The sequence below is a fragment of the Oncorhynchus tshawytscha genome, linkage group LG04, assembly GCF_018296145.1.
Source record: "Oncorhynchus tshawytscha isolate Ot180627B linkage group LG04, Otsh_v2.0, whole genome shotgun sequence".
Lineage (NCBI taxonomy): Eukaryota > Metazoa > Chordata > Actinopteri > Salmoniformes > Salmonidae > Oncorhynchus > Oncorhynchus tshawytscha.
In genome coordinates, this window is record NC_056432.1 from 12,400,868 (window position 1) to 12,426,264 (window position 25,397).

Here is a 25,397-nt window from a genome sequence, read left to right on the forward strand (position 1 = left end):
CAGCAGGCCTTACCTGGAGGAGCCCTGGTGTCAACAGCAGGCCTTACCTGGAGGAGAACTGGTGTCAGCAGTAGGCCTTACCTGGAGGAGCCCTGGTGTCAACAGCAGGCCTTACCTAGAGGAGCCCTGGTGTCAACAGCAGGCCTTACCTGGAGGAGCCCTGGTGTCAACAGCAGGCCTTACCTGGAGGAGCCCTGGTGTCAGCAGTAGGCCTTACCTGGAGAAACCCTGGTGTCAACAGCAGGCCTTACCTGGAGGAGAACTGGTGTCAGCAGTAGGCCTTACCTGGAGAAACCCTGGTGTCAACAGTAGGCCTTACCTGGAGTAGCATCCAGCAGAACTGGCTCAGGAGGAAGTAGTGGGAGAAGAGGCCCAGAACGGCACAGCTGTCCTCTGAGTAGACACGGCCACGAAACGCAGACACCAGGAAACAGATCTACAACACACAGAGAGAGAGCGAGAGAGCGAGAGAGCGAGAGAGCGAGACATCTGAGAGGCCACAGAAACACACTAATGCACAAACACACAGCAACACAACATTTGCCTGCAGACTATGCACTTTACTATACACCTCTCCCATCTCTCACACAAACATATACAGCTCTTGCACGTCAAAGTCCTTACACAAGCAGAAACACACTTGTCCATTGACACTTTCCCCCTGCAGACTAGTAATTGGATGATTGATGGCTGTGTTATCATGCATGCATTTTGGAACAGCTGACAATATAAGATACACCTTAGTGACATCCTGCAGACCTGTTACATCACAATGCGCAAACCAAAATAAACAACAAGTGACAAATGCTTCCTGGGTACCCATCCAGGAACCTGTGTGTGTGTCCTACAGTAAATCCTTCAGCTCTCTGATGGCAGAGCTTAATTAACCCTTGGGACAGAGCCTTGTGCCACTACCAACCCATAGCAATATTTCTGCTTATGTAACACTGTCTGACATCCAGCCCCGTGCCAGTGCAAAACACCAGGGATGGAGGGAGAGAGGGAGGGTGAGAAGGGAAAGAGAAGGAGGACACCGAGTGTCCTAACTCCGCTGGAGAGAAAGGAGACAAGCAAGAGAGAGAGAGATAGAGATTGAAAGAGAGAGAGAGAAATAATGAGAGCGAGACAGGAAGGCAGAGAGAGAGAGATAAAAAGAGAGAGTGAGAAAGAGAGAGGGCGAGAGAGAGATACAGGCAGGTAGAGATAGAGAAAGACGATTGAAAGTGAGAGAGGGAGGAAGAGAAAGAGAGAGTGATTGAAAGTGAGACAGGCAGAGAAGAGGGAAAAGGACAGTGGCTGCAAAACCTGCCAGACAGCCAGGAGAGCTTCAGAACGTCCAGATGGCAGGTCAAGTACACTGCAGAATTATGCCTCTTCATCTCTCTTACAACTCTCTAGGTGCATCATCATCATCAGACTGCAGCTAATTCATCAAAGTACCATGCTGGTGTAAACACACAGTATTGTATATCGTCTACACTATATACTATACTATACATAGCATACTAATAAACTATAAACTCCACCCCCTTTCACACACACAGATAACAACACGCAGGTGTGAATTGCATAACGTTTGTGTGAGCCAGAGTGTTAGTTTCTTGACAGGACATAATAAGTCTGCGTATTGACTCATGTCTTGTTGTTGGGGTGAATAACATGTTTGTACAGCCGGCTTGTATTTATCAGGTTGACAGTAACGTCAGTGTTACAAGAATATATTTCACCCTAGTATGTATAGTATTTACGTGTGAAGAGTTTCATAACTACTGCTTTCGTAACTCTCAAATTGTCAGAGGACCATCCGCATACGGTCAGTCTCAGGGAGCTAGTTATATTTCCATGATAGAGCAACATTAGTGTGGAAACCCCAGGATGACAGGAGGGGACACTAGCCCAGAGCCACAGCCTATCCATGATGACCCAGTAAACATCACAAATACCAACTGCTCTCCATATAAGCACCTAAGCCGCGCGAGAGAGCAAACAAGCTCTCCCTTCCAATCAAACAAGTTGAGTATTAGGATGCGCTGCCTATTGCCCTACAGCTGTGCTCAATTTACTTCACAACGCGGTTGCTCAGAGCAACCTAGGGCAACAAATAGAGCATGAAGCTGTGTCATTTTACTTCAGCGTTGAGATTGCACCTCCACTAGGGTGGTGTGTCAGTTGTTTGGTCCTTTCTGTCCTGTTGTTCTTTTCAAGTTGCTCTTAAGAAGGGCTCAAGATGGGAACATAGTTTGAAGCCCCACCCTGCCGCCGTCATTACAGAGCGACTTTTCCAAAGCAAACAGATAGTTAGCGACTCCACACACCACATATCTCGGATTCTGTTGTTGAATTAGGCAAAAAGTCAGGCTTTGTTTAAATTAACAAATGGGGTAATTCTGTTTCCGGTTTGTTTTGCAGCTCTGTATGGTGAGAAAAAAGGAGGGACGATACAGGAAGGACCCGGGATGGAGCCTTTGAAAAAGGTGGTTGCTTAGAATTGTGATTCCGGGCAGCAGTTATTGGGCCCGAATAAAACCTTGGGCAGGGTTTCGGAGTAATACATTACATGTAAGGGATTACAAAAAAACTGTAATCCGTTATGTTACCAGCAAAAATATTGTAATCAGATTAGAGATACCTTTTAAAAACTAGATGATTACTTCACGGATTACTTTTAAATTCAGAAAGGAGGTTTGAGACTATCTGTTTTCTCAATGACATTCAAATCAGCATTGAAAAAAGGCGCAAGTTTAAGTTTGTTCCACCTGAGCGAGTCTGACCACAAGTCAGAGACCACTATGATGTCAGAGACCACTATGATGTCAGAGACCACTATGATGTCAGAGACCACTATGATGTCAGAGACCACTATGATGACACACCAAATGTGTTTGATGGATTGCTGGAAAAGAGCAGGAGGCTACCAGTCCAAGCTATGTCTTCCAATGGTGCGACTGCTGTCGGCATCCAAATATTATCCAACTTGAATAAACGCTTGGAGGTAAGGATGACAGCAGTGGTGTAGTCTACGGCAATACAGATATCACTTATTATTGATATCTACATAGCACATTGATGTGAATCACACTGCTGCTCTCTCATTTAGCTATTCGCGGCTTACGGATTGTGGTTGTTGTGGATGGCTGTTCACAAATCTAAATTTGTGTTTGAACCCAATAATGGTTGATTTCAAGAAGTTTAAGCTGCCTATCAATCATTGTTTAAAAACCAGTAGACAGCCAGTGAAAAATGTGCTCTTGCAACAGCTGCACAGTGCGGATCCCAGCCTATGGAACAACAGCTGCACAGTGCGGATCCCAGCCTATGGAACAACAGCTGCACAGTGCACATCCCAGCCTATGGAACAACAGCTGCACAGTGCGGATCCCAGCCTATGGAACAACAGCTGCACAGTGCACATCCCAGCCTATGGAACAACAGCTGCACAGTGCACATCCCAGCCTATGGAACAACAGCTGCACAGTGCACATCCCAGCCTATGGAACAACAGCTGCACAGTGCGGATCCCAGCCTATGGAACAACAGCTGCACAGTGCACATCCCAGCCTATGGAACAACAGCTGCACAGTGCGGATCCCAGCCTATGGAACAACAGCTGCACAGTGCACATCCCAGCCTATGGAATAAAAGTGGGACTTTTATTGCTCAATCTAATTCATGCTGATAAAAAAATACATCCATAGACCTAATGGACACAAGCTTAAACTCACACACTTCTGATAGACTTAAAGGGGCAATCTGTAGTTTCCACATTCATTTTTGGACTTTTAAATTATAATTATATCCATTGATTCTTGAAGAATATAACTTAGAAATCCCTCATGAGCTTAAACTGTATAGCGCCAATTCTGGGTCCAAGAGGCTTCGAAACATCTAATCAATTGGCTACCCAGACAATTTGCGTTGCCCCCCCCCTTTTAAGCCGCTGCTGCTCTCTGTTATTATCTATACATAGTCACTTTAATAATTCTACCTACATGTACATATTACCTCATTTACCTCAACTAACCGGTGCCTTGCAATTCGCACATTGACTCTGTACCAGTACCCCCTGTATATAGCCTCCACATTGACTCTGTACCGGTAACCCCTGTATATAGCCTCCACATTGACTCTGTACCTGTACCCCCTGTATATAGCCTCCACATTGACTCTGTACCAGTACCCCTGTATATAGCCTCCACATTGACTCTGTACCAGTACCCCCTGTATATAGCCTCCACATTAACTCTGTACCAGTACCCCCTGTATATAGCCTCCACATTGACTCTGTACCGGTAACCCCTGTATATAGCCTCCACATTAACTCTGTACCGGTACCCCTGTATATAGCCTCCACATTGACTCTGTACCGGTAACCCCTGTATATAGCCTCCACATTAACTAACCCCTGCCTCCACATTACTCTGTACCGGTAACCCCTGTATATAGCCTCCACATTGACTCTGTACCAGTAACCCCTGTATATAGCCTCCACATTGACTCTGTACCGGTACCCCTGTATATAGCCTCCACATTGACTCTGTACCCCCTGTATATAGCCTCCACATTGACTCTGTACCGGTACCCCCTGTATATAGCCTCCACATTGACTCTGTACCGGTACCCCCTGTATATAGCCTCCACATTGACTCTGTACCGGTACCCCTGTATATAGCCTCCACATTGACTCTGTACCAGTACCCCCTGTATATAGCCTCCACGTTGACTCTGTACCAGTACCCCCTGTATAAAGTCTCCACATTGACTCTGTACCAGTACCCCTGTATAAAGTCTCCACATTGACTCTGTACCAGTACCCCCTGTATAAAGTCTCCACATTGACTCTGTACCAGTACCCCTGTATAAAGTCTCCACATTGACTCTGTACCAGTACCTCCTGTATAAAGTCTCCACATTGACTCTGTACCAGTACCCCCTGTATAAAGTCTCCACATTGCCTCTGTACCAGTACCCCCTGTATAAAGTCTCCACATTGCCTCTGTACCAGTACCCCCTGTATAAAGTCTCCACATTGACTCTGTACCAGTACCCCCTGTATATAGTCTCCACATTGACTCTGTACCAGTACCCCCTGTATAAAGTCTCCACATTGTTATTTTACTGCTGCTAAATGTATTTATTTTTTTGATGATTTGATTTGAATATCATACAGACAGCATCAGATATATGGGGCTACACATACAGAGAGAGAGGGATGTTGTTTTCTCGCTCGGATGCTTTCTCCGTTATGAAACACAGAGAGGAAAGAATACATGAATACACGCCACTGACACCAACACAGCCTCAGGGGTAGAAGTAACATAGTAAATGTAAATCAGGGACACTCCAATTAGTATGATATGTTACATTTCCTATGGTATGTATTCATTTGTGTATGCCATCACACATTTCGTATGATATGTTACAAATTATAATTCGCATGATATGTTATGAATTCCAATTTGTTGTGGCTAACATTAGCTAGGGGGCCAACACTAAAGTTAGCTAGGTGGTTAACCTTAGCTAGGCTAGGGGATAGGGTTAAGGTTAGGGTTTAGGTTAGGAATTAGGTTAAACATTTCATTAGGATAGGGGGCAGCATTTTCACTTTTGGATGAAAAGCATGCCCAGAGTAAACTGCCTGCTACTCAGTCCCAGATGATAATATATGCATATTATTATTGGTATTGGATAGAAAACACTCTGAAGTTTCTAAAACGGTTTGAATGATGTCTGTGAGTATAACAGAACTCATATGGCAGGCAAAAACCTGAGAACACCATAGTACCCTCCAAGCTCGTCATCAAGCTCGAGACCCTGGGTCTCGACCCCGCCCTGTGCAACTGGGTACTGGACTTCCTGACGGGCCGCCCCCAGGTGGTGAGGGTAGGCAACAACATCTCCTCCCCGCTGATCCTCAACACTGGGGCCCCACAAGGGTGCGTTCTGAGCCCTCTCCTGTACTCCCTGTTCACCCACGACTGTGTGGCCACGCACGCCTCCAACTCAATCATCAAGTTTGCGGACGACACAACAGTGGTAGGCTTGATTACCAACAACGACGAGACGGCCTACAGGGAGGAGGTGAGGGCCCTCGGAGTGTGGTGTCAGGAAAATAACCTCACACTCAACGTCAACAATGATTGTGGACTTCAGGAAACAGCAGAGGGAACACCCCCCTATCCACATCGATGGAACAGTAGTGGAGAGGGTAGCAAGTTTTAAGTTCCTCGGCATACACATCACAGACAAACTGAATTGGTCCACTCACACAGACAGCATCGTGAAGAAGGCGCAGCAGCGCCTCTTCAACCTCAGGAGGCTGAAGAAATTCGGCTTGTCACCAAAAGCACTCACAAACTTCTACAGATGCACAACCGAGAGCATCCTGGCGGGCTGTATCACCGCCTGGTACGGCAACTGCTCCGCCCTCAACCGTAAGGCTCTCCAGAGGGTAGTGAGGTCTGTACAACGCATCACCGGGGGCAAACTACCTGCCCTCCAGGACACCTACACCACCCGATGTTACAGGAAGGCCATAAAGATCATCAAGGACATCAACCACCCGAGCCACTGCCTGTTCACCCCGCTATCATCCAGAAGGCGAGGTCAGTACAGGTGCATCAAAGCTGGGACCGAGAGACTGAAAACAGCTTCTATCTCAAGGCCATCAGACTGTTAAACAGCCACCACTAACATTGAGTGGCTGCTGCCAACACACTGACAATGACACTGACTCAACTCCAGCCACTTTAATAATGGGAATTGATGGGAAATTATGTAAATATATAAACAATGCTACCTTATATAATGTTACTTACCCTACATTATTCATCTCATATGCATACGTATATACTGTACTCTATATCATCGACTGCATCCTTATGTAATACATGTATCACTAGCCACTTTAACTATGCCACTTTGTTTACATACTCATCTCATATGTATATACTGTACTCGATATCAGCTACTGTATCTTGCCTATGCTGCTCTGTACCATCACTCATTCATATATCCTTATGTACATATTCTTTATCCCCTTACACTGTGTATAAGACAGTAGTTTTGGAATTGTTAGTTAGATTACTTGTTGGTTATTACTGCATTGTCGGAACTAGAAGCACAAGCATTTCGCTACACTCGCATTAACATCTGCTAACCATGTGTATGTGACAAATGAAATTTGATTTGATTTGATTTGATTTGAAAATATCCAACCAGGAAGTGGGAAATCTGAGGTTGCTCGTTTTTCAACTCAGCCCCTATTGAAGATACAGTGGGATATTGGTCATCTTGCACTTCCTAAGGCTTCCACTAGATGTCAACAGTCGTTAGAAACGTGTTTGATGCTTCTACTGTGAAGTGGGGCCGAATGAGAGGGAATGAGTCAGAGGTCTGGCAGAGAGCCACGGGCTTGTGACGCGCGGTCATGTGAGAGTTAGCTCACGTTCCAATGCTGTTCTACAGACAAAGAAATTCTCTGGTTGGGACATTATTGAAGATTTATGTTAAAAACATCCTAAAGATTGATTCTATTCTTGGTTTGATATGTTTCTACGACCAGTAAAAAACTTTTTGGACTTTTCGTCCGACCTTTCTGCTGGACTTGCATGCGCGTTTGGATTTGTTTACCAAACGCCATAACAGAAGGAGGTATATGGACATAAATTATGAACTTTACTGAACAAATCAAACATCTATTGTGGAACTGGGATTCCTGGGAGTGCATTCTGATGAAGATCATCAAAGGTAAGTGAATATTTATAATGCTATTTCTGACTAATGTTGACTTCACAACATAGCGGATAATTCTTTGGCTGGTTTGGGCTCTGAGCTCCGTACTCAGATTATTTGATGGTTATTTTTTTCCGTAAAGTTTAAAAAAAATCTGACACAGCGGTTGCATTAAGGAGAAGTTTATCTAAAGTTCCATGTATAATAGTTGTATCTATTATCAATGTTTATTATGAGTATTTCTGTAAATTGATGTGGCTCTCTGCAAAATCACCGCATGTTTTGGAACTACTGAACATAACATGCCAATGTAAAATGAGATTTTTGGATAAATATGCACTTTATCGAACAAAACATACATATATTGTGTAACATGAAGTCCTATGAGTGTCATCTGATGAAGATCATCAAAGGTTAGTGATGAATTAAATCTATATTTCTGCTTTTTGTTACTCCTCTCTTTGGCTGGAAAAATGGCTGCGTTTTTCTGTGACTTGGTGGTGACCTAACATTCCGCTAGAGGAACCCCGTTCCCAGACAGGTTAAAGGGTTAGAGGAAGGGTTAGCTAACATGCTAAGTAGTTGCAAATTAGTAAGTAGCTAAAATTCTAAAGCTGTCCGTGATGAGATTCGAACACGCAACTAAATGGGTTACTAGATGTTTGCGGTATATTCATATTATACGCTCACCCATCCACTCCGACCAACCACCCTACTTTAGCTTTTGCCTAAACTAAAATCAAATCAAATCAAATTGTATTTGTCACATACACATGGTTAGCAGATGTTAATACGAGTGTAGCGAAATGCTTGTGCTTCTAGTTCCGACAATGCAGTAATAACGAACAAGTAATCTAACTAACAATTCCAAAAAACTACTGACTTATACACAGTGTAAGGGGATAAAGAATATGTACATTAGGATATATGAATGAGTGATGGTACAGAGCAGCATAGGCAAGATACAGTAGATGATATCGAGTACAGTATATACATATGAGATGAGTATGTAAACCAAGTGGCATAGTTAAAGTGGCTAGTGATACATGTATTACATAAGGATGCAGTCGATGATATAGGGTACAGTATCTACGTATGCATATGAGATGAATAATGTAGGGTAAGTAACATTATATAAGGTAGCATTGTTTAAAGTGGCTAGTGATATATTTACATCATTTCCCATCAATTCCCATTATTAAAGTGGCTGGAGTAGAGTCAGTGTCATTGACAGTGTGTTGGCAGTAGCCACTCAATGTTAGTGGTGGCTGTTTAACAGTCTGATGGCCTTGAGATAGAAGCTGTTTTTCAGTCTCTCGGTCCCAGCTTTGATGCACCTGTACTGACCTCGCCTTCTGGATGACAGCGGGGTGAACAGGCAGTGGCTTGGGTGGTTGATGTCCTTGATGATCTTTATGGCCTTCCTGTAGCATCGGGTGGTGTAGGTGTCCTGGAGGGCAGGTAGTTTGCCCCCGGTGATGCGTTGTGCAGACCTCACTACCCTCTGGAGAGCCTTACGGTTGAGGGCGGTGCAGTTGCCATACCAGGCGGTGATACAGCCCGCCAGGATGCTCTCGATTGTGCATCTGTAGAAGTTTGTGAGTGCTTTTGGTGACAAGCCGAATTTCTTCAGCCTCCTGAGGTTGAAGAGGCGCTGCTGCGCCTTCCTCACGATGCTGTCTGTGTGAGTGGACCAATTCAGTTTGTCTGTGATGTGTATGCCGAGGAACTTAAAACTTGCTACCCTCTCCACTACTGTTCCATCGATGTGGATGGGGGTGTTCCCTCTGCTGTTTCCTGAAGTCCACAATCATCTCCTTAGTTTTGTTGACGTTGAGTGTGAGGTTATTTTCCTGACACCACACTCCAAGGGCCCTCACCTCCTCCCTGTAGGCCGTCTCGTCGTTGTTGGTAATCAAGCCTACCACTGTTGTGTCGTCCGCAAACTTGATGATTGAGTTGGAGGCGTGCGTGGCCACGCAGTCGTGGGTGAACAGGGAGTACAGGAGAGGGCTCAGAACGCACCCTTGTGGGGCCCCAGTGTTGAGGATCAGCGGGGAGGAGATGTTGTTGCCTACCCTCACCACCTGGGGGCGGCCCGTCAGGAAGTCCAGTACCTAGTTGCACAGGGCGGGGTCGAGACCCAGGGTCTCGAGCTTGATGACGAGCTTGGAGGGTACTATGGTGTTGAATGCCGAGCTGTAGTCGATGAACAGCATTCTCACATAGGTATTCCTCTTGTCCAGATGGGTTAGGGCAGTGTGCAGTGTGGTTGAGATTGCATCGTAGGTGGACCTATTTAGGCGGTAAGCAAATTGGAGTGGGTCTAGGGTGTCAGGTAGGGTGGAGGTGATATGGTCCTTGACTAGTCTCTCAAAGCACTTCATGATGATGGATGTGAGTGCTACGGGCGGTAGTCGTTTAGCTCAGTTACCTTAGCTTTCTTGGGAACAGGAACAATGGTGGCCCTCTTGAAGCATGTGGGAACAGCAGACTGGTATAGGGATTGATTGAATATGTCCGTAAACACACCGGCCAGCTGGTCTGCGCATGCTCTGAGGGCGCGGCTGGGGATGCCGTCTGGGCCTGCAGCCTTGCGAGGGTTAACACGTTTAAATGTCTTACTCACTTCGGCTGCAGTGAAGGAGAGACCGCATGTTATCGTTGCAGGCCGTGTCAGTGGCACTGTATTGTCCTCAAAGCGGGCAAAAAGTTATTTAGTCTGCCTGGGAGCAAGACATCCTGGTCCGTGACTGGGCTGGGTTTCTTCCTGTAGTCCGTGATTGACTGTAGACCCTGCCACATGCCTCTTGTGTCTGAGCCGTTGAATTGAGATTCTACTTTGTCTCTGTACTGGCGCTTAGCTTGTTTGATAGCCTTGCGGAGGGAATAGCTGCACTGTTTGTAATTCAGTCATGTTACCAGACACCTTGCCCTGATTAAAAGCAGTGGTTCGCGCTTTCAGTTTCACGCGAATGCTGCCATCAATCCACGGTTTCTGGTTAGGGAATGTTTTAACCGTTGCTATGGGAACGACATCTTCAACGCACGTTCTAATGAACTCGCACACCGAATCAGCGTATTCGTCAATGTTGTTGTCTGACGCAATACGAAACATCTCCCAGTCCACGTGATGGAAGCAGTCTTGGAGTGTGGAATCAGCTTGAACAGACCTCAGCGTGGGAGCCTCTTGTTTTAGTTTCTGTCTGTAGGCAGGGATCAACAAAATGGAGTCGTGGTCAGCTTTTCCGAAATGGGGCAGGGCCTTATATGCGTCGCGGAAGTTATAGTAACAATGATCCAGGGTCTTTCCACCCCTGGTTGCGCAATCGATATGCTGATAAAATTTAGGGAGTCTTGTTTTCAGATTAGCCTTGTTAAAATCCCCAGCTACAATGAATGCAGCCTCCGGATAAATCGTTTCCAGTTTGCAGAGAGTTAAATAAAGTTCGTTCAGAGCCATCGATGTGTCTGCTTGGGGGATATATACGGCTGTGATTATAATCGAAGAGAATTCTCTTGGTAGATAATGCGGTCTACATTTGATTGTGAGGAATTCTAAATCAGGTGAACAGAAGGATTTGAGTTCCTGTATGTTTCTTTCATCACACCATGTCACGTTGGCCATGAGGCATACGCCCCCGCCCCTCTTCTTACCAGAAAGATGTTTGTTTCTGTCGGCGCGATGCGTGGAGAAACCCGCTGGCTGCACCGCTTCGGATAGCGTCTCTCCAGTTAGCCATGTTTCCGTGAAGCAGAGAACGTTACAGTCTCTGATGTCCCTCTGGAATGCTACCCTTGCTCGGATTTCATCAACCTTGTTGTCAAGAGACTGGACATTGGCAAGAAGAATGCTAGGGAGTGGTGCACGGTGTGCCCGTCTCCGGAGTCTGACCAGAAGACCGCTTCGTTTCCCTCTTTTTCTGAGTCGTTTTTGGGTCGCTGCATGTAATCCACTCCGTTGTCCTGGTTGTAAGGCAGAACACAGGATCCGCGTCGCGAAAAACATATTCTTGGTCGTACTGATGGTGAGTTGACGCTGATCTTATATTCAGTAGTTCTTCTCGGCTGTATGTAATGAAACCTAAGATGACCTGGGGTACTAGTGTAAGAAATAACACGTAAAAAAACAAAAAACTGCATAGTTTCCTAGAAACGCGAAGCGAGGCGGCCATCTCTGTCGGCGCCGGAAGTAGTAACCATCTGTCTTATGTAACCATACCAAACGTAACATATCATACTAATTTGAGTGTCCTGGACATACGTTTACTACGTTACCTCTAGTGTATTAGACCAGGCTGCACACACACAAACTTGATTTTCTCTTCTTCGCGTGTCTTGTCAGAGTGTAGCCTATATTGCATGGCAGGGAGTGGGTCAGCTCCAGTCAATAAGCCCTCCCCCCAGACAGAGCCTGTCCATTGATTAAAGCGACAGTACAACCCCACCCACCATTCCCCTCCCACCCCTCTTCTGTTTCAGACAGTCTCTCTATCTCATTACCTTTCTGTCTGAGACCTTGACCACCACACTCCCAAACCAGCACCCCCTTCCACTGCTCCAAACTCCTTTAACCCTAATTGAGAGAACAGGTATACCAAATTGTTTTCATCATCTGTTTTGTAAGATCATACAGAGGTGTATGATAGCTACCCTGTTGGCTTGAATGGTTTCCTACGTAGTTACCCCGTTGGCTTGGATGGTTTCCTACGTAGTTACCCCGTTGGCTTGGATGGTTTCCTACGTAGCTACCTCGTTGGCTTGGATGGTTTCTGTTTATGTGTATAGCCTTTAGCGTGCTGGTGGTGGTAGCTAGCACAGACGTGTGGAACTGTAAGTAGAGGCTAGAGGGGCTGCAGCTGCTGTGGCTACATAGCTAAACGGCCGAGTCATGATAGCTAAATCACCACATCTCTCTCTATCTGCTCTGTTGGCTAATGGTGACCCTGTGATGACATAACAGAGACCAGATAGGGGTGCTACTCTAGCCAGAGGGCCTTGAAAAGAGGGTGTGTGTGTGGTGGGTTGGGTGTGAGTGTACGATTGTGTGTGTACTGAGCCATTTACTTTATGTTTGTATTCTTATCTTTTATTTTTTTCAGTCAAACAACTGTTGCACAGCAGCCAGGGATGTATTGTTCTCTGCTGGGTGAGACTCAGGGTTCAGAAAGCCTAAATCTTATACAGTGCCTTCAGAAAGTATTCACACCCCTGGACTTTGTCCACATTTTGTTGTGAATTTAAAATGGATTAAATTGAGATTTTGTGTCACTTATCTATACACCATACCCCATAATGTCAGAAACATTTTATTTGTAGAACATTTTCACAATGAATAAGAAATGAAAAGCTGAAATGTCTTGAGTCTATAAGTATTCAACCCCTTTGTTATGGCCTAAATAAGCTCAGTGTCACGCCTTGGTCGTAGTATATTATGTTTGTCTTCATTTATTTGGTCAGGCCAGGGTGTGACATGGGTTTTTGTGGTGCGTTTTTGTCTTGGGGTTTTGTGGGGTGTCTAGCATAGTCTATGGCTGCCTGAGGCGGTTCTCAATCAGAGTCAGGTGATTCTCGTTGTCTCTGATTGGGAACCATATTTAGGTAGCCTGGGTTTCACTGTGTGTTTGTGGGTGATTGTTCCTGTCTCTGTGTTAGTTGTCACAAGATAGGCTGTATAGGTTTTTGTGTTACGTTTGTTGTTTTGTATTGTTCATTTGTTCATTTTCATTATTGAACATGAGTAACCACCACGCTGCATTTTGGTCCGCTCCTCTTTCAACAGACGAACGCCGTTACATTCAGGAGTAAAATGTGCTAAAAAAAAATCACATAATAAGTTGCATGAACTCATTCTGTATTCAATAATAGTATTTAACATGCTTTTTTTAATGACTACCTCATCTCTGTACCCGACACAATTATCTGTAAGGTCCCTCAATCGAGTAGTGAATTTCAAGTACAGAGTCAACCACAAAGACCAGGGAATTTTTCAATGCATAGAAGGGAAGATCAGTCAAAATAAAAAAAAAGGAGATGCTGAATGTCTGGGGCGGCAGCGTAGCCTAGTGGTTAGAGCGTTGGACTAGGTACCAAAAGATTGAAAGATCAAATCCCCGAGCTGACAAGGTACAAATCTGTCGTTCCGCTCCTGAACAAGGCAGTTAACCCACTGTTCCTAGGCCATCATTGAAAATAAGAGTTTGTTCTTAACGGACTTGCCTAGTAAAATAATGGTAAATATCCCTTTGAGCAAGGTGAAGTTATTAATTAGGCTTTGGATGGTATATCTATACACCCAGTCATTACAAAGATACAGGTGACTATCCTAAATCAGTTGCCAGAGAGGAAGGAAACTGCTTAGGGATTTCACCATGAGATCAAAGTTGATTGCGGTGCATATAAGGCCCTGCCCCGCCCCCCTTTCGGAAAAGCTGACCACGACTCCATTTTGTTGATCCCTGCCTACAGACAGAAACTAAAACAAGAAGCTCCCACGCTGAGGTCTGTCCAACGCTGGTCCGACCAAGCTGACTCCACACTCCAAGACTGCTTCCATCACGTGGACTGGGAGATGTTTCGTATTGCGTCAGACAACAACATTGACGAATACGCTGATACGGTGTGCGAGTTCATTAGAACGTGCGTTGAAGATGTCGTTCCCATAGCAACGATTAAAACATTCCCTAACCAGAAACCGTGGATTGATGGCAGCATTCGTGTGAAACTGAAGGCACGAACCACTGCTTTTAATCAGGGCAAGGTGTCTGGTAACATGACTGAATACAAACAGTGCAGCTATTCCCTCCGCAAGGCTATCAAACAAGCTAAGCGCCAGTACAGAGACAAAGTAGAATCTCAATTCAACGGCTCAGACACAAGAGGCATGTGGCAGGGTCTACAGTCAATCACAGACTACAGGAAGAAACCCAGCCCAGTCACGGACCAGGATGTCTTGCTCCCAGGCAGACTAAATAACTTTTTGCCCGCTTTGAGGACAATACAGTGCCACTGACACGGCCTGCAACGGAAACATGCGGTCTCTCCTTCACTGCAGCCGAAGTGAGTAAGACATTTAAACGTGTTAACCCTCGCAAGGCTGCAGGCCCAGACGGCATCCCCAGCCGCGCCCTCAGAGCATGCGCAGACCAGCTGGCCGGTGTGTTTACGGACATATTCAATCAATCCCTATACCAGTCTGCTGTTCCCACATGCTTCAAGAGGGCCACCATTGTTCCTGTTCCCAAGAAAGCTAAGGTAACTGAGCTAAACGACTACCGCCCCGTAGCACTCACATCCGTCATCATGAAGTGCTTTGAGAGACTAGTCAAGGACCATATCACCTCCACCCTACCTGACACCCTTGACCCACTCCAATTTGCTTACCGCCCAAATAGGTCCACAGACGATGCAATCTCAACCACACTGCACACTGCCCTAACCCATCTGGACAAGAGGAATACCTATGTGAGAATGCTGTTCATCGACTACAGCTCGGCATTCAACACCATAGTACCCTCCAAGCTCGTCATCAAGCTCGAGACCCTGGGTCTCGACCCCGCCCTGTGCAACTGGGTACTGGACTTCCTGACGGGCCGCCCCCAGGTGGTGAGGGTAGGCAACAACATCTCCTCCCCGCTGATCCTCAACACTGGGGCCCCACAAGGGTGCGTTCTGAGCCCTCTCCTGTACTCCCTGTTCACCCACGACTGCGTGGCCACGCACGCCTCCAACTCAATCATCAAGTTTGCGGACGACACAACAGTGGTAGGCTTGATTACCAACAACGACGAGACGGCCTACAGGGAGGGAGGTGAGGGCCCTCGGAGTGTGGTGTCAGGAAAATAACCTCACACTCAACGTCAACAAAACTAAGGAGATGATTGTGGACTTCAGGAAACAGCAGAGGGAACACCCCCCATCCACATCGATGGAACAGTAGTGGAGAGGGTAGCAAGTTTTAAGTTCCTCGGCATACACATCACAGACAAACTGAATTGGTCCACTCACACAGACAGCATCGTGAGGAAGGCGCAGCAGCGCCTCTTCAACCTCAGGAGGCTGAAGAAATTCGGCTTGTCACCAAAAGCACTCACAAACTTCTACAGATGCACAATCGAGAGCATCCTGGCGGGCTGTATCACCGCCTGGTATGGCAACTGCACCGCCCTCAACCGCAAGGCTCTCCAGAGGGTAGTGAGGTCTGCACAACGCATCACCGGGGGCAAACTACCTGCCCTCCAGGACACCTACACCACCCGATGCTACAGGAAGGCCATAAAGATCATCAAGGACATCAACCACCCGAGCCACTGCCTGTTCACCCCGCTGTCATCCAGAAGGCGAGGTCAGTACAGGTGCATCAAAGCTGGGACCGAGAGACTGAAAAACAGCTTCTATCTCAAGGCCATCAGACTGTTAAACAGCCACCACTAACATTGAGTGGCTACTGCCAACACACTGTCAATGACACTGACTCTACTCCAGCCACTTTAATCATGGGAATTGATGGGAAATGATGTAAATATATCACTAGCCACTTTAAACAATGCTACCTTATATAATGTTACTTACCCTACATTGTTCATCTCATATGCATACGTTGATACTGTACTCTATATCATCGACTGCATCCTTATGTAATACATGTATCACTAGCCACTTTAACTATGCCACTTATCTCACTGTGTATAAGACAGTCTTATGTACATATTCTTTTTTTTGGAAGTTTTTTTGTTAGTTAGATTACTTGCTCGTTATTACTGCATTGTCGGAACTAGAAGCACAAGCATTTCGCTACACTCGCATTAACATCTGCTAACCATGTGTATGTGACAAATAAAATTTGATTTGATTTGATTTGATTTGATTTAAAACAAGTTTGAGTTTAATGACTGTGAAAACAGAGGATGGATCAACATCATTACAGTTACTCCACCATACTAACCTAAATGACAGAGTGAAAAGAAGGAAGCCTGTAGTGAACACAAATATTCCAAAATATCCATCATGTTTGCAATGAGGCACGCAAGTACAAAATGTGGCAAAGAAATTAACTTTTTGACCTGAATACAAAGTGTTATGAGCAAATCCAAAAACTTGACGAATTTTAAAAAGAATAATGGGCAAATATTGTACAATCCAGGTGTGGAAAGCTTTTAGTCCTACCTCAATAGACTCACAGCTGTAATCACTGTCAAAGGTGATTCTAACATGTATTTATTTTAATTTCACCTTTATTTAACCAGGTAGGCCATTTAAGAACAAGTTCTCATTTACAACTGGTCAAGATAAAGCAAAGCAGTGCGACAAAAAGAACAGAATTACACATGGGATAAACAAACGTACAGTCAATAACACAATAGGGAATCTGTATACAGTGTGTGCAAATGAAGTAAGGAGGTAAGGCAATAAATAGGCCAATAGTGGCAAAGTAATTACAATTTAGCAATTTACACTGGAGTGATATATATGCAGACGAGGATGTGCAAGTTTATTTTATTTTTACTTTATTAGGCAAGTCAGTTAAGAACAAATTCTTATTTTCAATGACGGCCTAGAAACAGTGGGTTAACTGCCTGTTCAGGGGCAGAATGACAGATTTGTACCTTGTCAGCTCGGAGACATGAACTTGCAACCTTTTGGTTACTAGTTGAATGCTCTATCCACTAGGCTACCCTGCCGCCCCAAGTAGAAATACTGATGTGCAAAAGAGCAGAAAAACAAAAACAAATATGGGGATGAGGTAGGTAGTTGGTTGGATGGGCTGTGTACAGCTGCAGCGATCGGTAAACTGCTCTGATAGCTGACGCTTAAAGTTAGTGAGGGAGATATAAGTCTCCAACTTCAGGGATTTTTGCCATTCATTCCAGTCATTGGCAGCAGAGAACTGGAACGAAAGGTGGCCAAAACGGATGTTGGCTTTGGAGATGACCAGTGAAATATACCTGCTGGAGCGCGTGCTATGGGTGGGTGTTGCTATGGTGACCAGTGAGATGAGATAAAGCGGAGCTATACCTAGCAAAGACTTATAGATGACCTGGAGCCAGTGGGTTTGTATGTAGCAAGGCCCAGCCAGCGAGAGCGTACAGGTCGCAGTGGTGGGTAGTATGTGGGGCTTTGGTGACAAAACGGATGGCACTGTGATAGACTGCATCCAATATGCTCAGTAGAGTGTTGCAGGCTTTTTTGTAAATTACATCGCCAAAGTCAAGGATCGGTAGGATAGTCAGTTTTATGAGGGATGAGCATGAGTGAAGGAGGCTTTGTTGCGAAATAGGAAGCCGATTCTAGATTTAACTTTGGATTGGAGATGCTTAATGCGAGTCTGGAAGGAGAGTTTACAGTCTAGCCAGACACCTAGGTATTTATAGTTGTCCACATATTCTAAGTCAGAACCGCCCAGAGTAGTGATGCTATCGAGCGGGCGGGTGCAGGCAGCGATCGGTTAAAGAGCATGCATTTAGTTGTACTAGCATTTAAGAGCAGTTGGAGGTCACGGAAGGAGAGTTGTATGGCATTGAAGCTCATCTGGAGGTTAGTTAACACAGTGTCCAACGAAGGGCCCAGAGGTATACAGAATGGTGTCATCTGTATAGAGGTGGCCCAAAGAATCACCCGTCAATCAATCACCCGTCAAGAATCACCCGTCATCACCCATCATTGATATATACAGAGTAAAGAGTCGGCTCGAGAATTGAACCCTGTAGCACCCCCATAGAGACTGCCAGAGTTCCGGACAACAGGCCCTCCGATTTGACACTCTGAACTATCTGAGAAGTAGTTAGTGAACTCGGCGAGGCAGTCATTAGAGAAGCCAAGGCTGTTGAGTCTCCCAATAAGAATGCAGTGATTGACAGTTTCGAAAGCCTTGGTCAGGTCGATGAAGATGGCTGCACAGTACTGTCTTTTATCGATGGCGGTTATGATATCGTTTAGGACCTTGAACGTGGATGAGGTGCAGCCGTGACCAGCTCGGAAACCAGATTACATAGTGGAGAAGGTACAGTGGGATTCGAAATGGTCGGTGATCTGTTTGTTTACTTGGCTTTCGAAGACTTTAGAAAGGCAGGGTAGGATGGATATAGGTCTGTAACAGTTTGGGTCTAGAGTGTCTCCCCCTTTGAAGAGGGGTATGACCGCGTCCGCTTTTCAATCTTTAGGAATCTCAGACGATACAAAAGAGAGACTAGTAATAGGGGTTGCAACAATGGCGGCGGATCATTTTAGGAAGAGAGGGTCCAGATTGTCTAGCCCAGTTGATTTGTAGGGATCCAGATTTTGCAGTGATTTTGCAGCGGGGGGTGCAGAGCTGTTGGCCGGGGATGGGTAGCCAGGTGGAAAGCATAGCCAGCCGTAGAGAAATACTTCTTGAAATTCTCGATTATCGTAGATTTATCAGTGGTGACAGTGTTACCTAGTCTCAGTGCAGTGGGCAGCTGGGAGGAGGTGCTTTTATTCTCCATGGCCTTTACAGTGTCCCAAAACTTTTTGGAATTAATGCTGCAGGATGCAAATTTCTGTTTGAAAAAGCTAGCTTTTGCTTTCCTAACTGACTGTGTGTATTGTTTCCTGACTTCCCTGAAAAGGTGCATATCGCGGGGATTATTCGATGCTAGTGCAGTACGCCACAGGGTGTTTTTGTGCTGGTCAAGGGCAGTCATGTAACGGTTGTCTTCCTCTGACGAGGAGGAGTAGTAGGAAGGATCGGAGGATCAATGCGCAGCGTGGTAATTGTTCATGATATTTATTATAACTCAGAACACTAAAGAATAAAACAACAAAGAGAACGAAATGAAACTGAAACAGTTCTGTCTGGTACAGACACAAAACAGAAAACAGAAAAGAATCACCCACAACTCAAGGGTGAAAACAGGCTACCTAAGTATGGTTCTCAATCAGGGACAACGATTGACAGCTGCCTCTGATTGAGAACCATACCAGGCCAAACACAGAAATCCCAAATCATAGAAAAAAGAACATAGACTGCCCACCCCAACTCACGCCCTGACCATACTAAAACAAAGACAAAACAAAGGAACTAAGGTCAGAACGTGACAAGTCAAGTCTGGAGTGAACCAAGTGCTATATCTGTTCTTATTTCTACATTTTTTCAAAGGGGCATGCTTATTTAATTAAGATAATTTTTCAGACATTTTTAATGCATTTTAGAATTTTTCTTCCACCTCAACATATTTTGTGTAGATCGTTGGGCAAAAATGACAACAAAATCCATTTTAATACCACTTTGTAACAACAAAATGTGGAAAAAGTCAAAGGGTGTGGATACTTTTTGAAGGCGCTGTATATCAAGTGAAATCATTTTCTGTCAGCGATCTACACTAAATACTCTGTAAATAGGGGAGGAAAGACAGACTTCAGTCGGGGGAGATCGACAGACAGACCTCAGTCGGGGGAGATCGACAGACCTCAGTCGAGGGATGAGGGAACAGACAGACAAAGGCCAAAGCTGTTTAGCAAACTCCAGGTGTTTACATTTGTTAGATGTATGGATGAATGTGTTTAAGATCCCTCCCAATGTGCTCTCCAACCTCATATATATATTTGTAAAGGCCCAGTGCGGTTATCCTCGCAAGGGAGGGTGCCAGAGTTTTGAAAACAGGGGTGCCAATCATTTTGACCCATAAGTTTTTGAGAGAAAAATGATTACTTGTTAAACAAAATCTCTTTCTCTGAGTAATTGCATTACTATAAAATAAATAATTTTGTGAGCATACAATATAGTTGTATACATTTTGACTTACTTTTATCAAGGGTGCCAATAACTTTGGTTGTGACTGTATATACGCAGTATACTCTGGTAAAACATAAACCACTAAGGCACGCCTGAACAAACAACTAAAAGCCTGCCTCTAATTTCTGATCCCAGGGTACCAGGGTCTCTCTCTCTCTCACACAGATGCAACCCAGTTCCAGGCACCTCTGCGCCCAGGGAATAGATACATGCCTGGCATTGCAGCAGAGTGGAAGAGCAGAGGTGGGACTAAGGGAATAAAGCTTCCTCTGTGGAAGACTGCATGTGTGTTTGTCATGAAGCACCAAGGCCAAGGCGGAGGACCCGGGGGAATGCCATTGGTCACACAGTTCAGCAGACGGGCCAATCAGCGGGGCTCCCCTTTGTTCTCTGGTGTTAACAACCTGGCATCCAACCATGTGCTTTGTTTTTATGTCTCTGGTCTGAAGGGATTAGAAGTGATGTCAGATTGTGCTGTCTCAGTGCCAGGTTGTTATTGTTTTTATGTCTCTGGTCTGAAGGGATTAGACGTGATGTCAGATTGTGCTGTCTCAGTGCCAGGTTGTTATTGTTTTTATGTCTCTGGTCTGAAGGGATTAGAAGTGATGTCAGATTATGCTGTCTCAGTGCCAGGTTGTTATTGTTTTTATGTCTCTGGTTTGAAGGGATTAGATGTGATGTCAGATTGTGCTGTCTCAGTGCCAGCTGGAGGTTGTTTTTCTGTCTTTGGGATAAATATTGGGGCGGCAGGTAGCCTAGTGGTTAGAGCATTGGGCCAGTAGCCGAAAGGTTGCTGGAACAAATCCCTGAGCTGACAAGGTAAAAATCTGTTGTTCTGCCCCTGAACAAGGCAGCTAACCCACTGTTCCCCGGTTGGCGACATTGAAATTAAGAATTTGTTCTTAACTGACTTGCCTAGTTAAATTATATATATATTTTTTAATAATAAAGTGATCTCAAGATGAAATCCAATGTATCTGAGGTATGCAAACGAGGTTTGAACAAGAGTTAGGATTTGAGGTCTCAATAAAGCCTACAACAAATTGACATCCAATTGGCTTTTTATCTATTTAAACCATTGATGGTAACACAAAGCTGTTGCATGCAATTAGGATTAAACTGCGAACTACAAAACAAAGTTATTGCTAATGATTCAACAATCGCTGAAAACAACAGCAGCTTTTGTGATAAAAACACAACCTCACAGAAGAACACAAGGAAAAAGATGTCAAACAATGAGTGCGAGGAATTTAGTATCATGGCTTCTTGGTGCTGATCCTGGAGGCATCCTCCTTCCTTGTGTTGTGCTAATCTAACCCAATCGATAGCACTGTGTGCTGATGCTAGCTAGCGTGCCACTGGGCTAATAATAGGATCTGACAGAAGCATTACATCAGTGGGAGTGGAGACCTGTCCGCCAGACGGTCCATAGCACCAGTCGGCAGTCCTTTCCACTCCTTCTCTCCCTCCGCCCCCTTCTCCCTCTCTCCCTTCCTCCTCTATCAGCTACCGGTCTGAACTAGCTCTTTCCAGCACAGGCAACATCTTGGGTGTTTCCTCAGCTGCTTTTGTTCAGACACAGACTGCAGTGCAGAGCACCAGCTTAAGCCCACGCCGACCCCCACCCCCATCCCCAGTGGGCCCTAGCTTCCTCCATCCCATCCCTCAGACACAGGCAAGCAGCCTGCTACTGGTCTCCTCCAGCAGCCCCACCCCATCAGGTCACATAGGTATGGCTAGCTCACTCGTTGGTGGGTTTGTGGGGCAGTGTGGGACAATGTGTTCTCAGGGAAATTTATATTATTCTGTACATAAATCCGTCCCACTCCATTTTGTATAACATGTTACATTATGAATGGAATAGCAGTCGTACAATATTATACAAATTAGAGGACATATAGTATCATACGTCTTACCTGGTCGAATAATAACGCACGAATGGGATGATGTAATTTATCATACATCTTGGAGGACGTATAGTATTGCGAGTCATTATCTGAGACCAGGTTACTTGTTGCACTCTTACAACAAAAAAGAGAATTACTTGCACCTGCCTACCCAGGTAGGATGGTGACAGAGTGAAAAACAACCTACCGCAGCACGGTACGTGCTCAGAGTTTTAACAGCAACAACAGCAGAGGAAATGGGAACATCTAAATGCTACGTACATACAGTGTATTCAGAAAGTATTCAGACCCCTTGAATTTTTCCACATTTTGTTACATTACAGCTTTATTCTAAAATGGATAAAATTGTTTTCCACCAATCTACACACAATACCCCATAATAACAAAACAAAAAAAGCTTTTTTAAATATTTGCAGAAAAATCACATTTACATAAGAATTCAAACCCTTTTCTCAGGACCTTGTTTAATTGCATCAAGAAGTCCCTCCTCCTCTGTAACTTGGGTTTCACATGAGTATTTCTGTACAGCTGTTAACTGTACGAATGTGCCTAATTGGTTTATTAATACATGTTCAAGTTCACAACTGTGCACTATTTCACTATAATAGCTACTGTAAATTGGACAGTGCAGTTAGATTAACAATAAATGAAGCTTTCTGCCCATATCAGATATGTCTATGGGGGGGTGGGGCGGGGGGATCCTGTAGATGTTAACTTATTCTGTGCCTCTATGGTACAGTTTGTATTGCTATCTATCTGTGCGGTTAGTCTTTATATTCCCTTTGTTAACATGGACACTTTTGACCTAAATTGTTTTTGTTTAAGAGATGAGCACTGGCTTGGTTTTTGCGCTGACATGCATTGTCAAATCAAATCAAATTTGATTGGTTACATACACATAGTTAGCAGATGTTCATTTGAGTGAAGTGAAATGCTTGAGCTTCTAGATCCGACAGTGCAGTAATATCTAACAAGTAATATAACAAATTCACAACAACTACCTAATACACACAAATGTAAAGGGATGAATAAGAATATGTACATAGAAATATATGGATGAGAGATGGCCGTGTGGCTTAGGCAAGATGCAGTAGATGGTATAGAATACAGTATATATATGGATGAGAGATGGCTGTGTGGAATAGGCAAGATGCAGTAGATGGTATAGAATGGTATATGGATGAGAGATAGGCAAGACAGTAGGTGGTGTAGAATACAGTATATCTATGGATGAGAGATGGCCGTGTGGAATAGGCAAGATGCAGTAGATGGTATAGAATACGGTATAAATATGGATGAGAGATGGCCGTGTGGCTTAGGCAAGATGCAGTAGATGGTGTAGAATACAGTATATATATGGATGAGAGATGGCCGTGTGGCTTAGGCAAGATGCAGTAGATGGTGTAGAATACGGTATATACAGTGGGGCAAAAAAGTATTTAGTCAGCCACCAATTGTGCAAGTTCTCCCACTTAAAAAGATGAGAGAGGCCTGTAATTTTCATCATAGGTACACTTCAACTATGACAGACAAAATGAGAAAAAGAAAATCCAGAAAATCACATTGTAGGATTTTTAATGAATTTATTTGCAAATTATGGTGGAAAATAAGTATTTGGTCAATTACAACAGTTTATCTCAATACTTTGTTATATACCCTTTGTTGGCAATGACAGAGGTCAAACGTTTTCTGTAAGTCTTCACAAGGTTTTCACACACTGTTGCTGGTATTTTTGCCCATTCCTCCATGCAGATCTCCTCTAGAGCAGTGATGTTTTGGGGCTGTTGCTGGGCAACACGGACTTTCAACTCCCTCCAAAGATTTTCTATGGGGTTGAGATCTGGAGACTGGCTAGGCCACTCCAAGGACCTTGAAATGCTTCTTACGAAGCCACTCCTTCATTGCCCGGGAGGTGTGTTTTGGATCATTGTCATGCTGAAAGACCCAGCCACGTTTCATCTTCAATGCCCTTGCTGATGGAAGGAGGTTTTCACTCAAAATCTCACGATACATGGCCCCATTCATTCTTTCCTTTACACGGATCAGTCGTCATTTTGGGCAGAAAAACAGCCCCAAAGCATGATGTTTCCACCCCCATGCTTCACAGTAGGTATGGTGTTCTTTGGATGCAACTCAGCATTCTTTGTCTTCCAAACACGACGAGTTGAGTTTTTACCAAAAGTTCTATTTTGGTTTCATCTGACCATATGACATTCTCCCAATCGTCTTCTGGATCATCCAAATGCTCTCTAGCAAACTTCAGACGGGTCTGGACATGTACTGGCTTAAGCAAGGGGACACGTCTGGCACTGCAGGATTTGAGTCCCTGGCGGCGTAGTGTGTTACTGATGGTAGGCTTTGTTACTTTGGTCCCAGTTCTCTGCAGGTCATTCACTAGGTCCCCCGTGTGGTTCTGGGATTTATGCTCACCTTTCTTGTGATCATTTTGACCCCACGGGGTGAGATCTTGCGTGGAGCCCCAGATCAAGGGAGATTATCAGTGGTCTTGTATGTCTTCCATTTCCTAATATTTGCTCCCACAGTTGATTTCTTCAAACCAAGCTGCTTACCTATTGCAGATTCAGTCTTCCCAGCCTGGTGCAGGTCTACAATTTTGTTTCTGGTGTCCTTTGACAGCTCTTTGGTCTTGGCCATAGTGGAGTTTGAAGTGTGACTGTTTGAGGTTGTGGACAGGTGTCTTTTATACTGATAACAATTTCAAACAGGTGTCATTAATACAGGTAACGAGTGGAGGACAGAGGAGCCTCTTAAAGAAGAAGTTACAGGTCTATGAGAGCCAGAAATCTTGCTTGTTTGTAGGTGACCAAATACTTATTTTCCACCATAATTTCCAAATAAATTCATTTAAAATCCTACAATGTGATTGTCTGGATTTTTTTTTCTCATTTTGTCTGTCATAGTTTAAGTGTACCTATGATGAAAATTACAGGCTTCTCTCATCTTTTTAAGTGGGAGAACTTGCACAATTAGTGGCTGACTAAATACTT

General features: G+C 44.6%; 1 protein-coding gene across 1 annotated transcript in view; it reads right to left on the reverse strand.

Moving 5' to 3' along the window:
* LOC112237176 (adhesion G-protein coupled receptor V1-like) overlaps nt 1-25,397 on the reverse strand; it is a 225,981-nt gene that overhangs the window by 58,257 nt on the left and 142,327 nt on the right. Inside the window, exon 83 of the mRNA XM_042320335.1 lies at nt 320-436. Within this exon, the coding sequence (XP_042176269.1) occupies nt 320-436 (117 nt within the window). The remainder of the gene's footprint in view (nt 1-319; nt 437-25,397) is intronic.